The sequence below is a fragment of the Bubalus kerabau genome, chromosome 11, assembly GCF_029407905.1.
Source record: "Bubalus kerabau isolate K-KA32 ecotype Philippines breed swamp buffalo chromosome 11, PCC_UOA_SB_1v2, whole genome shotgun sequence".
In the NCBI taxonomy this organism is placed as follows: Eukaryota; Metazoa; Chordata; class Mammalia; order Artiodactyla; family Bovidae; genus Bubalus; species Bubalus kerabau.
Window position 1 is genome coordinate 107,471,831 of NC_073634.1, and position 16,780 is coordinate 107,488,610.

Genomic DNA, 16,780 nt, shown 5'->3' on the forward strand with positions numbered 1-16,780 from the left:
GTTCTGGACTGGGGCTCAGACAGGGAGGGAGAAACAAGGGTGAGACGGAGCCCGGGGCACATTCAGTGATCAGGGCGAGGGGGAGACGCAGGCGAGCCGGGCAGTGCTTCCCGCAAAGGCGCTGCTCCGGTCAGCAGGTCCCGTCCCCGCCTCTGGTCCGCAAACACCTTCCCGGCCCCCTCACTTCCTCCCCCACGTGCAATAAAGGGTTAATGCAGCAGCCCTAGGCTGCCCACACCCTGTGTGTCCAAGGAAGCTCTGGCCTGGCTCCCGAGAGGGACCTCTGAGCCCCTGGGACATCCTGCTGATTAAAGCATCTCTGCCTACCTGGGCGGGGTGGGGGAAGCGCCCAGGCCAGGCCAGAGGGTCTGTGAAATGATGGGGTTTATGGGGGACCTCAGGCCCACAGTATCAGCTGGACCTCTCCAGGGGCTGGAAGCTAAGGTCACCCCCACAGGGCAGTTAGCCATGCCTACATGACCCACACCCAATGAGAACCAGGGCACCGCAGCTCAGGGGCCTCCCTGGCTGGCAACTCCCATCTGTGACGTCACACATCATCCTGGGGGAGTTCGGCGCTGTCCGTGCAAGTCCTCGGGGCGAGGAGGCCCAGAAGTCTGTGCCTCGTCTCTCCTGGGCTCCAGTCTATGCGCCTTTTCCACCCGCTGACCTGGACCTGCCTCCTTTCGCTGTAATCGACCAGAACCCTGAGGACAGCGGCTTAGCTGAGTCCTGTGAGTCCTCAGGCCCAAAGGTGGTCTCGGGGCCCTGACAGGCCCAGTGACGTCATTACAGCAAACTGGGATATGTACTGAGCCCTCCTGCGGGCCAACGCCGACCTTGGGGTTCAGCCTCACCTGAATGAACCCTGAGACATCCCCTGGGTTTACCCCACTCCCACCAGCTCCGCAAGGAGCTGCCCACACGAGGCGCATAGCCCACCAGACTGGAGCCGGCTCTCAGCCGCTCCGCAAGCTAGACCGTCGCTCTCTGCTCACTGTCGCCCTAGGGGCTGGGGTCTTCATTCCCCATCCAGGGGGCCACTGTGCCCACATGCTGCCCGGAAGAGAGAGGGAAGAAGGTGCATTTCCAAATCCATGGGCTAGCCTCGGAGAGCTAGCCTCTGCCCACCCAGCGCAGGAGCGGCTGGGGAGGCACCTGTGTCGTGGGGCAGGGGCCCTGGGACTGCGGGGTCGGAGGGGTCAGGGGAGATGGGGAGACAGAGCTAAGAAGGCCAGGGCACCGCCCGGCCCCCCAGGGACCTCCACACTGATCAGAGGTCACCTGTTTGCTCTCAGGCCCCTCACCACTTTCTAAGCCACCAGCAGACTCCCTGGCCAGCTGTTAGCCCCAGGGAAACCGAGGCTCCGGGAGCCAACAGACAGGGCAGTCATGGCCTCGGCCACGGGCCTCTTGCCCCCCAGTGCAGGGCATGGGGAGCCTGACACTGCGCTCAGCCCACCACGGGACCTCGTCCGCCCCAGAAGCACCCCAGGCTCCCCGACACCAGGCCCCTGACCAGGAGGATGTTTACGAGATGGGGAGAAAAGATCACACACTCGAGTTATGTGACAAAGCAGATAAAATGACTTCTGTGGCATGAACTCCATTCCTGCCTACACACATGCGTAGACACGCACACAGGTGGAGGACACGCTGAACGGGGCGGCGGCACCCGGAACGCAGCCTGTCATCCAGGCTAGTGGGGCAAAGAACGGACGACCGTTTCTGGGAAAAACACAAACAAGAAAACACACGAACTGTCTGTGTATCCAGCAATGACTCACTTTTTAAAACTAAACATTTTTAAACAGTCCCAGGTACAGACAAAAGCTACACTGAAAACCAGCCCACGCAGCTGGGGGCCTCACGGGCAGAGCGACGCTCTAGAATGTGGGCCAGGAGGTGGTACAGGGGTTTCATCCTAACGTTATGCTTTACACCCTAAACGTGTTACAAATATTCTCGAATATGTGTTTAATAGCAGTGTAACATTTTTAAACAGCCTGTCCTTCATCTGACATTTAAAAAAATCCTCAATTCAGTGGAACTTCTGAGTCTTTGGAGAACCCAACAGGAAAAGAGGTTCTGGGTGGGTTCCCCAATATTTGCATCTGTTCCCATGACTCTCTGGACCTGGGCAAAGAGCGCACCAAGGGGCCCGTTGCAGTGGGCATCCTGGGTTTGGGATCCCAAGTCCACGAGCGTGCAGGGACCCCCATGACAACACCAGGGGGGAGCCCTCCAGAGTTGAGCCACTCTCAGAAGGTCACCCGTACGCACCCAGGTGAGACCCCCAGTCCCTGTATCCTCAGGAGGAGTCATCTCTGCCTTCCGAAACCTCTCTCTCCCACCCCGCTGGCCCACGACCCAGGGACACCAGGGGAGGCAGGTCCCAGGCTTGAACCCCACTGGGTGTGGAAGCTGGTCTCCCTGACCCCGATCTGAGGGTCAAAATCTGCAACGACCAGGTCTCAACCGGGGGCTGCCCTCCCCTGTCCCCTGTGGCCGGCATGCCCCCATCCCCACAGACGCCTCCGCCCCCTCAGTCCCAGGGTTCCCCATCCCCCAACATCCATGTGTCAGAGATCAGACCCCAGCGCCATGGATTCTCTGCAAATCCAAGCAGGATTAAAGCCAAGGTTGGGGAGATTCCTGCGGGGGGGGTGCACAGCCTCAGGCAGGCCCCCTGGCTCAGCCCCATCTCCACAAACAAACACCGCTACTTCATTGGAGGCAAAACCCAGGTCTGACGTGTGGAGAGGGCATCTAGGTAGGCGATGATCTGCGAAAGGATTAATTTGCTGATCTTATTACCTAAATCGAAAGAGATTTTGCAGCCATCAGAAACAGGCTTGCAAGATTTCCCGGGTGTGAGCTAAAGTCTCGCTCCTCCTCCCCACCCCTTCCAGCCGCCGCCAACAGGCAACCCGACAACACGCTGAAAATTCATGAGAAAGACCCGGGCCGAGGGTATCCGTTCAAGACTCCAGGATCTGTGACAGGGCACACGGGAGGCAGACGAAGACGAAGAGGTGGGCGCCCTGCCGCGCGCTCCGCGAAGCTCACCTGATCCCTTTGTTCTGAGCCAAGTTGTGCAGGGAGAGTCTTGACACGGCGGAGATGACCTGCGAGGGGGAGACGAAAAGACGCTTCTGTAATTTCATGAGAAAGCCGGAAGTCATCACAAAACGGTAATGAAGTGTTTTGTAGATGTCGAGAACGGTTACTAAAGCATTTTTCATTTCAGGAAAAAAAAAATAACAAAAAAGCAGGGTGCGTCGTTTCGGGGCACTAATATTTGCTGAGGGCCACATGCGCCCGGCGCATGCCCCGGAGCCCAGGCCTGGCTCACAGCCCCCCACCATCTCCTGCCCGTCGGCCACTCGCTGAGCCCCGCTCTCCTCTCCCCCAGGAGAGGGTCTGCCCCATCGGGGCCGCCGCAGGTGTGCACACACATCACGACCACACAGGGCTCCCCCCAGGCTCCTGCTCTGGAAGGCACCATGTGATTTAATAATAACTCCTGTCACGGTGGGTGCTGACCCATTTCACAGGCGGGGAGACAGAGACCCAGAGACGTCAAGTGACTTGCCTAAAGTCACACAGCAGCCCGGAGCGCAGCGTAGGCGCACACATCCCAGCGGAGAGCTCCCTTCCCTCCCAGCCCCTCCAATCTTTCCATATGGACCATTTAAACAGATGCCCAGCTAGCGAGGGGGTCAGGGTGTAGAGGGAAAACAAAGAGCCCCAGGTTCAGGTCGCACAAGGGGATCCCAGGAGGCTCTCCCCGGATGGACAGATGTGTCAAAGTCCTGGGGTCCCTGCCCCAGCCCAGTCCTCCCCTGTAACCAGCCCCCTCCAAACAGCAGGACCCACCTGGCTCCCAGCCTCAGAGGCCTCAACACGGCCAGTCCACAGACCTTCAGATGACCGGGGCAAGTAAGGACGAGACTCCACAGATGGTCACGGGGAAATGGGGGCCAGGCGAGAGCACGGCTGACCCCGAACACAGAGCGTTACACGCTCGAGCGTGACTCGCGGGTCACCCAAGCTGCTCACGATTCCCAGCGGGACTGACGGGGAACGTGCTGAGAGAGCCCACGCACCACGGAGGCAGAGAGACAGGCCTCGACTCTGAGAGCCTCCTGCATGTGCACAGGTGTGTTTGTGTGTGTGTGCCCCCGCACACGTGCATCTGAGGTCAGGGGATGTGAACACGGCCTGTGATGACCACTGGCTACATTCACAGACACCCTCTGCTGGGCGCTGGTGCCCAAAAACTGAGCCCAACGAGCCTTTCACCTGCGTCATCCGGCGAATCCTCACACCCCTACGAGGCCGGCTGTGTACACCTGGGACTCGGGAAGCCCGAGGCCAGGTCACCTCCCCAAAGCCCCCCACCCGGGTCACACGCCTCAGACCTCCTGTGAGGCGGCTCTCCGTCCAGCGGCGGTTTTTTAGAAGTGGGGAGAGAGCCCTACACTGTACAGAAGGGCCCTTTCTCAGCTGGCGAGACGGCGGATTCGGCCAACAAGCTGCGCGCTGCGTGCTGACTTCCGGGAGGGGTTCTGGTTCAGGGGCCGGTTCGCACGGAAGTCATGAAGCCGAGGAGCAACAGGGCTCCTCTGTGCCTTCTCAGACAGGACTCAATGGGCCGACTGTGCAGCTGGCCCAGCCGGGGGGCCCCGCACTTGTGGGCGCCAAGAGGCCTTTCACAAATAACGAGCGACTTGGCTTCTGCTGTTATTCTTGGCTTTTAAGGGCTCTAAATATTTAGGAAGAACAAAAATTAAAGCAATATTGCTGGTGTCCTTACAGTCACTAGACAGAATGCTGAAAGTGTTGGGGCCCAAGGGTTTGGCAACTGGAGGGCACCGCGCCGCCCCCTCCTACACCTACCGTGGCAGACATCACCGGTCAACTGCTGCACTCCTCCACCCTGAGCCAGACACAACTCAGGATCCTGCCTGCAGAGTCCAAACAAGACACCAGCAACAGGTCGGCATCGGCTCAGAAAACAAAGCCTGCCAGCTGACCTGGGGTCGGGGCCGCGTCTCGTACGGTAGAGCCCAGGACAGCGGGGAGCTGCCACAGATGAGCGAGCCGAGGCCAGGAGACGGGTCCGTGTCCGTGGGTCCTCAGTCTCAGTGGACGGCGCGGCTTCTGCAGCTGCCGTGACCACAGCAAGCCTCTGCCCTGAGCTCTCAGCCGCTCTGCTCCAGGCTGAAGTCTGTCACTAGCGGTTAGTGAAGGGCTCTGGATTCCCGTCGCCAGACGGGGCCAGCTCCTTAAACGGGGTTAACCGTCCCAGCTCTGCCCAAGGCGCCCTGTCCCTTGCTGGTCCGTTCTGCACCTCTGTGCAGAAAGGGAAATCTCAGGTCTCACCTGGGGGGGACCTGGCTCAGTGACCCGGGGCCCAGGGCAGGAGCTCCGGGGAGCAGACCCCTGAGAGCCGCGGGGTCAGATGAGCGGAGGGGCCCCCAGGTGTCACGAAGCACCCTAGTGGCTCCCGGAGGCACCTCTGGCCGGTGCCTTCCCCATCCTCGGGGTGAGAGCTGGGCTTCCCCAGAGGCATCCCTCTCCCATGATGATCAAAAACCTCCCGCTCACAGTCCCTGCCAGCTCCCCTGAAAACATAAATGTCAAAGGATGACATTTCCCCACCTTCCATCTCCCCTTCTCGTCTGCATCCCTGATAATGAGTGAAAAGATGCACAGCTGCTCGTCCTGCCCTCTCCCTCCCTCCCTCCACACAAAAGGCTCAGACTCCTGGGCTCAGGGACCCACCAGCAGCTCCCGCGGGGCCCTCGGAGCCTCAGCCCCGGTTCAGCAAAGGAACGTGTGTGCAGAGGCCGGGCGGGGAGTCAGCGGGAGGAGGGTGTGTGCCCATGGGGACCAGTCGTGCCGGGAGTGGACAGCTGCACGGCCAGCTCCCCAAAGCCACGGGTGTCCGTGCTGTTCACTCGCGTCCACCTCCCGCCTCAACCGCGGCCTGCGGTGTTTCAGCCCCTTTCCTTGGTGAAGGAATGGTTCTGGCAGTGCAGAGCCCGGGGCCCGAGGCCTGCACCCCGGGGGGCAGTCTCGCTGGGCCCCACCAGGCGTGGACTGCTCAGACCCCGAGGCGGCGCCCCGCCAGCCTGCATCCGGGCAAACAGACTGCCAGATACCACTGGCCAGTCGGCTTCCTCGCGTTCACGGGAGGAGCTTTAGAATGGAGGCTCCCAGGCTCAGCCCAGAGGGTGGTCGCTCCTCCTCAGAAGGTGGCCCCCGCGGAGCAGGCGTGGGGCGAGGTGGGGGCGGGGACCGGAGTGGTCTGGGATGCAGTCAGATGGCCTGCTGGTGGGGAACAGCCTGCACCGTCCTGGGTTCACATCCGGCCACTGGCCTCAGTCTGCCTGCCTGTGAAATGGGGACGAGCGCACCCCTCCCGTGAGACTGCTGGACTCGCTGGAACGGGTGCCAGGCGTCTGGCCTGCACCAGGTGCTCACAGACGCCTGCAGCTGCGCGTCTGCACGACCAGGGGTCGAGGAGATCCACGCAGTGATTCAGGGTTGACTCACCCCCTCCACCTACTTGGGCTTCCCGGGTGGCTCAGCAGTAATGATTCTGCCCGCAGTGCAGGAGATGCAGGTTCGGTCGCTGGGTCGGGAAGATCCCCTGGAGGAGGGCATGGCAACCCACTCCAGTATTCTCGTCTGGAGAATCCCATGGACAGAGGAGCCTGGAGGGCTACAGTCCATGGGGTTGCAAAGAGTCGGATGTGACTGAAGAGACTTAGCACACACACAAGAACCCTGCCTTCACTCGGACGGAAACACAGGAAGAGGGGGAAAGGTCTGGTTCCAGCCTCGAGGCTCACAACTTTGTTGTGACTTCAAAAGAGAAGTTCAGAATGAGGGCTGAAAAGGCAGAGACCGAAGGCCAAGGGAGGGATAGACAGACAGGGGGTGGGGACTCTGCCTTTCAAAGGCAGCATCACTCAGAGGCCTCCAGGGGAGACAAGGTGGCAGGCCTGGACTCCGCAGCCCCTTGCCAAAGCCTCTGTTAAAACCTGGGGAAAAGCAGTCAGACAGCAGCCTTGCAGGCTGGGCCCCGAGTGGGCAGACTCAGCTGCAGGCTGCCCAGCTTGCCAGCCCTCCTCTGCTTGGGTCCCTGGGCTGCAGCAGTCAGCTTCCTGGTGGGGCAAGGGCTCTAACTCAGGGAAGGACTCACCTCCTACCTCTCCAGGGCAGGGTTTGCGAACTGCAGGCACTGACCTGCCGGAAAGGCATAAACTCAGACAAGTCCCAAGGGCATTTTTTTCACTGAAGTAGGATGAGATAGGAACAGACAAGACAAGACAGACAATATTGGAAAAGAGAAGTAAAATACCATCTCATGGACATTATTTTCAGTCTAGAGGACACGAGTGACTTAGCTTTTCTGACTTATTCGCTCATCAAACATTCAATGCGCCCTGCGAAGTGCCAGCCCCGGGCCTTCTGGCCAGGTCGTAACAGAGGATGGATCAGGTTCAGGGACATTTTCAGAGCACCAAGAGCCCCAGGAGCCTCCCTCCCAGGAGATGGGGTGGACCAAAATTGTGCCCCCATTTTACAGACAGGAATCGAGGCCCAGGGACCCACAAACTCGCTCAAGGTCATACTGCAGCAGCCATGACATCTGACCTTCAAAACAGGCTCCGAGCTGCCTCTTCACAGACGAGAAAGACTGCAGCTCACCGAGTTCATATGATGCCCTAAGACCGGTGACGCAGGGATGCTCGAGGAATGTTTGGGGATATGCGTGAGTGGATAAGCAGAGAGGTGGGTGGGTGGGTGGATGGTGTGTGGTTGGAGGGAAGGACGGATGGACAGATGGGTGGATGAATGGATGGGCAGATGGGTAGATGGACAGACAGGATCAACAGCAAAGGTTCCGATGAGAACCTGCCTCCCAATCCTACATCTTAACTATAAGAACATGAGCTATCATCTATCAAGCCCTTACTAAGTGCCACGCGATATGCTATGATGAACATGACGTAAACATGGTTCCTGCATATAATATCTCTCCCCGACTCTCCACGCATCAGACGCAGACACTGGGGACTCGAGAGAACAAGGTCTGTGCTGGCCGCTGCCGCGCTCCCATCACGGGGGCCAGCAGTGGGCAAAGAAACCCCGAGCTCCTCTTCCAGGTCCCCTGCATGTCTCCCCGCAGTTACTGAGGTCCACCCGATGGGAGCAGACCTCCCAGGGGCTACTCTCAGGCACAGCTCACGAAGCTTCCCTGCTTCTGGGGCAACCTTGAAAGCCTCAGGTTAAAGGTGGCAAAGCCGCTATCACATTGGCTCCCAGAAGGCCTGCGCGACACAAGAGGCCACGCACGCACGCGTGTGCACACGCACTGCACACCTGGCCCTCCCTGAACGGTCCTGCCGTCTCCGGTGGAAGCCGCCCAGCCCAGGTGCCGCCTGTCCCGAGAGTGCCATCACCAGGCCGCGCGTCACTCTGCCCTGGCTCCACAGCACCGGGCTCTCGAGTTGTGGGATCTCAGTTCCCAACTAGGGACTGAACCACACAGCCCTGAACTGCAAGGTGGATTCTCAAGCACTGGACCAGCAAGTCCCTGCCCTGCAACTCAGGACGTGAGCCGAGGACCCCACAGAGATGACCCAGAGGAAGGATGGGCAGGGACCATCCTGGGACACACCACGGCCTTTGAAAGGGCTGACTGCCCAGTCGCTGGTCAGCTGGCGAGTGGGCGGGTCTGTCAGCCCCGCGTGGTCAGGGGGGTGCCCCGCCGTTCTGAGGAATCACTAAGCAGGAACGGCACAGACCAGGAAGACCCCCTTATCAGCCAGGACCAGGCATCACAGCACACAGCAGCGCCTCGGAGCCAAACGGCCAAGATGATCGCGCTCATTTAAATACGTTGCCCCGGAAACTCTCTATCTGCGGGGGAAATCTACAGCCAACACGGCTGCATATTCAGAAGCGAATCATCATAAATAGCGTTCTCTGGCTCAGCCGGCGGCGACCTGCTTTTTCTCTTTTTGTGTTGAAAGCAAGGTCAGGGACACCGGTGCCGCTGCCTTCAGATGACGAGCGGCGGCGAGGAGGGACCCGTGAAGGACCATGGGCGCCCACGCTCCGTGTACAAACTCTGCCTCCAACAGGCCGGGAAACAAAAGCGGGTGGGGAACGCGGTCATCTCAGCCACCACCTTCGGCACGGCAGCACCCGGGGGCCCTACAGATGGGGTCTTCCTTCAAGGGAGCCAGACGGAGGCTGGGAGATGGGAGGGGGCCGGACTCCAGGCCCCAAGACAGCGAAACAGCAAAATGAAAACCCACTCGTGGGGCCAGGTGACCGGTGGCAAGGGAGGGCGGTCTGCTCGTCCTTAGGGGGTCGGAGCTTCAGAGTGACTTAGGAGAACAAAAAAGGCTAACAAAAAAGAAAAGTCTATCAACATCTCGGAACTGGACACTGCTTTGTCCTGCCCTTGAACCAAGCTTTCAGTGAGACTTGAAACCACTCCCCACATCTAGCTTCCTTGTTTGGTGGGTCCAGATCAAGAAAAGACACTCAAATGCAGGGAGAAGACACCACCCTGAGCCTCGGGACCAGCACCAAGAGTCTCCACGCCTCGGGCTCTGCAGGTGCTGACGTCTGTGACAGGGACAGACAGAGGGCTGAGTGCCGACCTGTGGGCCCCCGAGCCGGGTACCCTACGGGGCCTGAGCCGGTGGCCTCGCAGGGCCCCGCCCGCGCCGCACCTCCAGGGCAGTCAGCGCCTGCATGCCTCGGTCCCTCCGTGCGTGGACCCGGCCATCTCCACGGCCACCCGCCAGAAGGGCTGCTCGTCTCTGCAAGGTGAGGAAACTGAAGCCCAGAGGGTACGGTGACGTGACTGAGGCCTCACCGCTGGGGTCAGGGACCACGCCGGAGTCGGGCTCCTGAAACATACAGAAGGCCCCGCAAAAGCAGGGACACCAAGCGTCTGTCCTCGCCGCCTCCCCTGGGCCAGGAGAAAGCCTGAGCCCCCACTCACCCCGGGCGGGTGGTCACAGGGGACAGGCTGGCTCCGCTGCCAGCTCCGTCCTTCCTGCAACCGTCTGCCCCACCCGTCGGGCCCCAGTTTCCTGCTGGGAACGCGACCTGTTTACCCTGAGGGCTAGGAGCACGTCTATGAGTCCACGGCACACGGCACAGCCAGAGGAGGGGCCGAGCAGAAGCCCCCAGGGACGCCACAGCTGGAAACAGCCCTGGGCCAGGAGCATGGAGAGGAACCGACCTGGGCCCTGGAGACCAGCTGACTGCCACACTGAGCCCAAGAGGGGCGAGGGGCAGAAGGCAGGGGGCAGGGGCCACCGCATTCCGCCCTGTGTCCCCAGCCCCCAGCACCCACACCTTCTTTGTGTCTCTGAGGCCACGCGGGGTGGGGGCTGAGGTTTACTATCCCCTCCATCCTGACACCCTAGGAACAGCTGCAAGAGGAGGGCTGAGAGGCAGACCCCGCTCCCTGGCGCCATCCCCTCCCGGCCGCCCCAGCCAGCAGGGAGTGTGCCAGCCCAGCCCCGGCACCTCGAGGAGAAGCAGTCCCAGGACCAGTCGAGGCAGGAGAGGCCAGGGGCAGTGCTCCGTACGCCTGGGAGCCAGGCAAGGAGAGGCTGGGAGGGAAGCTGGGTCCAGGTGTCCTCATGGGGCACAGTGAAGGGCGGGAGAGGGTAGAGTGCCCAGAGCCCCCATCGCGGGATCCCTGCCACAGGCAGTGTCCGTCCAGGGGCCCCGGGCACTGACCGTCTGTGGTCCCTGATCCGCAACGTCGGGGCACAGGACTGGGAGGAGGACCGGGACGGAATCTGAACTAGAGCTCTTCCCGACCAGGAAGGTTTGCAGGAATCAGCCAGGAAACTGCAAGTCCGTAGCAGAAGGAGCTTAGCGACCGTCTGGTCCAGAGTCTTCACTCTGCAGACGGGAAACGTAAATGCCGGCTTGGGAGACACAAGCGATCGGCAGAGGCCTCCCAGGACCCTCCAGGCAGACACAGCGTGGGAAGCAGGGATCCCGTTTGGAGCGCAAGGCCCTGCCCTGATTGGCCTCGTGACAACCACTGCGGACTTGTGTCCAGCCTGCCCCGGCCAAGTCTTTACGATTCTTATTTCTATTTAACGATTTAAACACCCCCTCCTCCTCCTCGCTGCCTCCACCAGGAGACATTTCTGCCGATTTTTCCATTTCACGGAGGAACAACTTCGGCTCAGGATTCACGGCTGAGAGGGGGTGAGAAGAGGTGGACCCAGCTCGTCCATCTGCCCGAGGGGCCCCAGATCTTCAGCCCAGCTCCGCCCCGAAAGGCGGGCTCATCCAGCCCCGATTGGAGGCCAACAGACAGCAGCCTCGCCTCCAGGCATGAGAGCAGGGTTGCTAAGTGAGGCCCTGAGGCTCCTGAAGCTGAAGTTCACCTTTGGCCACCTGATGCGAAAAACTGACTCACTGGAAAAGACCCTGATGCTGGGAAAGACTGAGGACAGGAGGAGAAGGGGACAACAGAGGATGAGATGGTTGGATGGCATCACCGATGCGATGGATAAGTTTGAGTAAACTCCGGGACTTGGTGATGGACACGGAGGCCTGGTGTGCTGCAGTCCATGGGGTCGCAAAGAGTCGGATGTGACTGAGCGACTGAACTGAACTGAGGTTCCCGGGGGCCAGGAAGCGCATCAGACCACAAGGTGGCTCAGGGAGCTGGAGGAGTGGGTCGTCCAGGCCACTCACCGTCTGTGAATGCGGCTTCCCCCTCCCCCTCGACACCCCTCCCTGTTATCACAGCTGCGAGGGAGCGGGCTGGGCCTGCCCTGCCCCATCTGGCAGGTAAGAGGTGAGCCGAAGGCATGTCAAAACGTAGGCGGTATCTCAAACCCAGCCGCAGACAGGCAGCGGCTCGGCTCCCCGCTGATCCGAGGCGAGGCCGCCCAGCAGCGTGAGTCACTGCCCAGAAGGCACCAGGATCCCAGGGACAGGACTAGACGCCCCGCCCAGGCCTGGGATGCCCACGCACTTTACAGAACAGCGTGGGGAGGCGGAAGGACGCCCAGCCCCAGGCGAGGGCCTCCCCCTCCCCAAAGGACCCACTGCACTTTCCCTTCTCATCCTGGGGAACCGAGGGGCCAGACGGCAGGCGTCTACACAGCCTGCTCCGGGAGCGGGTCCCCATGGCCCCGCCCAGCTGCGACTGCCTCTGCTGTTACACCGATTCCTGTCTCAGCACGGGTGGTTTGTCTCCAGCACAATCCCATGGGGTCAGGACCATCGCCCCGCCTTTCCAGATGAGGAAACCGCGGCCCCGACAGGCGCCCTCACTTGCCGGGGACCACCTGTAAGAGGCGCCCAGGCTGGCTGAGCCCAGGCCCCTCTGAGAGGCGGCATCTGCATCTGCACTCCATCCTCACACTTGAAAGAGCTGCTGAGAAACAGGGAGTGGATCCTGTTTCCCTCCATCCCCTCCCAGAACCGCAGCTGGGGGCACCAGTGCTGGGGCGGTGGCTGTCCCCAGCACACAAACCCAAGGGTGCCCAACCACAGTCCCCAGGGCTGGGGACCCACACCCCCTGGCAACCTGGCCCTGCCGCTGAGAGTCAGCCCACGAGCAGCACTCAGAGTCACACCAGCCTCACAGGGGCCTCCTTGAAGGAGCCAGCACGCAAGTGGGCCTGAGCCCTGACCCCCAGCCTGAGCCCTGACCCTGGGCCCGAGCCCTGACCCCCATCCCGATCCCTGACCACGAGTATGGTGCTGGGCTGCAAAGTTGCCCGCCTGGCTCACTGAATCCTCAGCCACATGAGAAGGTGATACTGTGCCCCGTGTCGGATAAAGAGACTGAGGGTCAGAGTGGTCACCTACACACTAACAGAGACAGCTGCAAACCTGTCTGGTGAGTGCCCCAGCCTCCAGTCTAAGCCTGACCCAGGAATGCCCCGCCCCCGCCTCGGCATTTCTGGCTCGAGGGCTCGGCTCTGGGCCGGCCCCATCCATCAAACCCCCGGCTGCTAATGGGGACGAGGTGACAGACGCCATTACCTGGAGAGGCCGATGGGTTTCAGAGCTGCTTCACTGCCCTCCCTGATTAATGGCCGTTTTAATGGGAAGGGGAACAAAAATTCTATCTTTTACACCATGGCAATAATTTTTCAATGCACACACTTATCTCTGAAGTGATGACTTAGTAACTCCGTTATTAACTGCTAGCACAACCCCAGTGCCCTGAGCAGCGTGACTCTCTCCACCCTCGCCCGCTCCTTGCTTCTGACGCCAGCGCCTGAAGAGCCTTGGGAGCTCTGGCCACCCTGCAGTATTTTCTCTACTTTCTCCCTGGGCTTTCTGACAGCAAAGGAGGGTGCGGCTCTGCCCCCAGCTCCTGGAGCAGGGGAAAGCTCTGCCTGCGCTGTGTTCACGCTCCCGGCTCTGCTGATACCCTGCAGGAGGGGAAGCAGGGATGTCAGGGGTGACGGTTGGCACCGGAGCAGCCACGGAGCGGTGTGAGGATGGTCCTGAGCAGCTACACAAGTTAGAGGGCAAAGTGCAAGCCCAAGTGTGTCTGTGGCTAGGTGGGTGTTTCTGGAACGATCTGATGGCACTGAGCATCCAGAAAGCCCGTGCTGAGTCTGACAAATGGCGGTCCCTGTCCATTCCCAGAGGAGAAGCAGATGCTGGGCATAGCTGAGTCTCAAGTGCCTCGCCTGAGAAACGGGGGCGACACACACCCTCGCGGCTGAGGAGGCCCCCGCACTTTGGGTTCACTGGCACCACTTCTGCCCCTCCTGGGAGCGGCTCCCCCCTTCCACACCTCCAAGTCCACTGTGCTGGTCTGTCACTGGACAACAGCCAGCCTTCACTACGGACTGAATGTCTGCATCCCCCCAAACTCATGTACTGAAGCCCTACTCCCCGATGCATTTGTTGCTGGAGGTGATTAGGTCATGAGGGTGGAGCCCCAAGAAGCGGATTAGTGCCCTTAGAAGAAGAGACTGGAGACGGTCTCTGTTTCTCGCCAACACCTGGGGACACAGAGACAGTGTTCACAGCATCCTGAGCTGATGAGACGGCCCCGGGGAGACCGTCCTGTGGACTGTGCCCACAGCCAGCCTATCCCCAGGAGGGCAGGGAGAGGTTTTCCAAACGGGTCCACAGAGCCGCAGGCAGGGGTGGGGAAGAGCTGCGGGCAGCCGCTGACCGTGGGCTGTGGGGTGCCCACTTCCCTTGCTCATGTGTCCTACAAGAGGGAGCTGGGCTCGGGGCCTCCGCCCAAGGTCTCCCCGCGGCCCTGGCCAGGCGCACCGCGCCTCCATCCCAGGGTTCCTGTGGCACAGCCTCCCACGGGGGCAGAGGGCCAGGCTTGGCACCACTAAACCTGGCTTCGTATCCAGCTGCAGTGTCCCCGCGGCCCTAGCAACGCCCTCAGCTCTCGAGGGCCCCGGCCTCGTCCGTAACGTGCCGATGATGACACGGCAGGGTTCTCCCTCCTCACCCGCACGGGCGACAAGGTTCAGCGAGCAGCAGGGCATGCCAAGCCCTGTGGAGGGACGAGAGGTCAGGGGGAGCTTCTGGAGCTCACAGGACCCAGCGCGCGCTCGGTGTTGCAAGGACAGGCACACCAGCAGGAGACCTAACCGAGCCGGGGGCAGGGGGCTCCAGGGAAGGCTTCCTGGAGGAGGTGCCACCCAACCTCAGACCTGAGGGGCGAACGGGACGGGGCTGGGTGACAGGCCAGCGTGTGTCAGAGTAAATGAGGCGCCCTGCCCACAGGACAGCCTGGCGCCTGACACTGCGGCGTGCAGCCGGCTCACCCCAACCACGAGGAACCCTCCCCTTCAGGAAGCAGAGTCAGAGCAAGACCCCTGCAGCCCGGCATCTTTGTCCAAAGGCAGCCCTCGCGGGAAAGAAGCCTACGGTGACTCTCCCTCCCTGCGTGTGCTGATGGAGGAAGCAGCTGGAAAACGGGCCGAGCTCCGGACTGCGCCCCCCAAAGCGGTTTCCTCTCGACTCCTGCCTACTCCCGGCCCATCGGGGCCTTCCCGCACCAGCCACCGCACGGATTCTCTTCCTATTAATACTTGTGAGTAGGCTTCAAAGATGCATTTTCTTCCCAGAATAGATTCTCCGTGACCACAAGAGAGGAGCTGGCCTGGAGTGGAGGAGACAGAGCTGCTGCCTGGTGGGGAGGTGAGCAAGGACTCACCGGTGTCCCAAGGCCCCGGCTCGGCCTCCCCAGCCGGCCTCACGAGGGCCGTGCGAGGGACGCTGGCCCCAGCAGGAATCCGGTCCTTAAAACGCCTGTCTCACCCTGGAGGAGCCCATGGGCACATGAAAACCAGATGCCACGCGGGGCCCTGTGGAGCCCTGGCACAGAGAAGGACACGTGGGAGCTCCAGGAAGCGCGACAGAGCCGGGCCTTCAGCTTCGCTAACGCTCTCCGCTGGCTGATCAACGGCCACCAACGTCCCAAGCTGGAGGAGGAGGATGACGCCAAGGGCATACGCTGGCTGCGGGGATGGGAACGCCATCCTCTCAGTTTTCTGTGAATCTAAAGCTGTCCTGATAGCAGGCTCTGTTTGAGGGAGCTGCCCTTTGGTTGGGGTGCGGCGGGCAGCCAGCTTGGCCCCCTTGCCTGGCGGCTCTCCAGGACTCTGGTTGTGGAAATGGGGTCAGGAGGCAGATGACAACTCGGGGCCTGGATCCCTGAGGGTCCCTCCCTGCAGGTGTCGGTCCCCAGATGCTCCCGTGATAGAAGCCGCAGCCCCACTCCCAGAGGGGCTGTGGTTCAGGCACGTAACCGAGCGGCCTGGGGTGGCCAGGCCAGGCCCTGAACCCAGTCCAGCGGGCTCTTCCCACCAACAGCATGGCTGGAAGAATTACATGCCCATCAAACCACCTCCAAGACAGCGGGTCCAGACACCAAAGGGCACAGCCTTCCGCAGGCCGGAACCCTTGTATGCAAGTGGATGACACGCGACAAGGCCCGTCTACACCTGTTCTGGGTTGTTCCGTATCCACAAGCTTCCTCCCCAGAAGAAGGATGCTCGTCAGCAGCACAGAGGGAAAGGAGCTGCCCAGGTCAAGAACTCCGGGAACCCAGCCCCCCATTAGGGGGCACCGCTGACAGTCTGGGGGTGGGGGCGGCACAGAGAAAGGACCCACCGCCGGGTGAGCTCACCAGCAGCCCAGCAGAACCCACTGGGTCCCAGCGGCCCGTAAGGGCGGCCTGGAAGCCACACAGGACTTCAAGCCCCCCCACCCCCCACCACAGTGCATCTAACACCAAAGTGTATAATTAAACAGTCGATATTTTCATCCCAGACCGGAATTAATTATTTATTGTCCTATCAAAAGCAATTCTGTCTTCTGCACTGATTCAGATGTGGCAGCCCCTCCCCCGCCCTGACTGGCATCCCAGCAGAGCCGGGGAAGACGGGTCAGGCCCCCAGCAGGCACTCGAAGAGCACCTGTGACGTGCCCGGCAGGCCCTGCTCCCTGGGGCGGAGCCGGGGCCAGGGTCACCGCATGGCGTGCGGTGCCCAGATTGCATCGGGGGTTCCAGGAGAGGACGTGAGGGTTTCAACCTATCCCAGCCCCTTAGCTGCTCCCACCCGGGATGCATCGTGAGAGACACGGAGCCAGGAGGAGGCGGTGGAGGTGGGGGCTGCTGGTGCAGCCGGAGGGTAAGACCTCACAGATTTTACATGCGGCCGACAGAGCCCGCAGCCCTCTCCTCCTGGAATCGGCTGGGCCCTCC

General features: G+C 61.2%; 1 protein-coding gene across 2 annotated transcripts in view; it reads right to left on the bottom strand.

Moving 5' to 3' along the window:
* Positions 1-16,780, bottom strand: part of VAV2 (vav guanine nucleotide exchange factor 2) — a 187,869-nt gene that overhangs the window by 85,667 nt on the left and 85,422 nt on the right. For both annotated transcript variants that reach the window (XM_055541592.1, XM_055541591.1), the window contains exon 3: positions 3,070-3,128. In XM_055541592.1, coding sequence (XP_055397567.1) covers positions 3,070-3,128 — 59 coding nt within the window. The remainder of the gene's footprint in view (positions 1-3,069; positions 3,129-16,780) is intronic.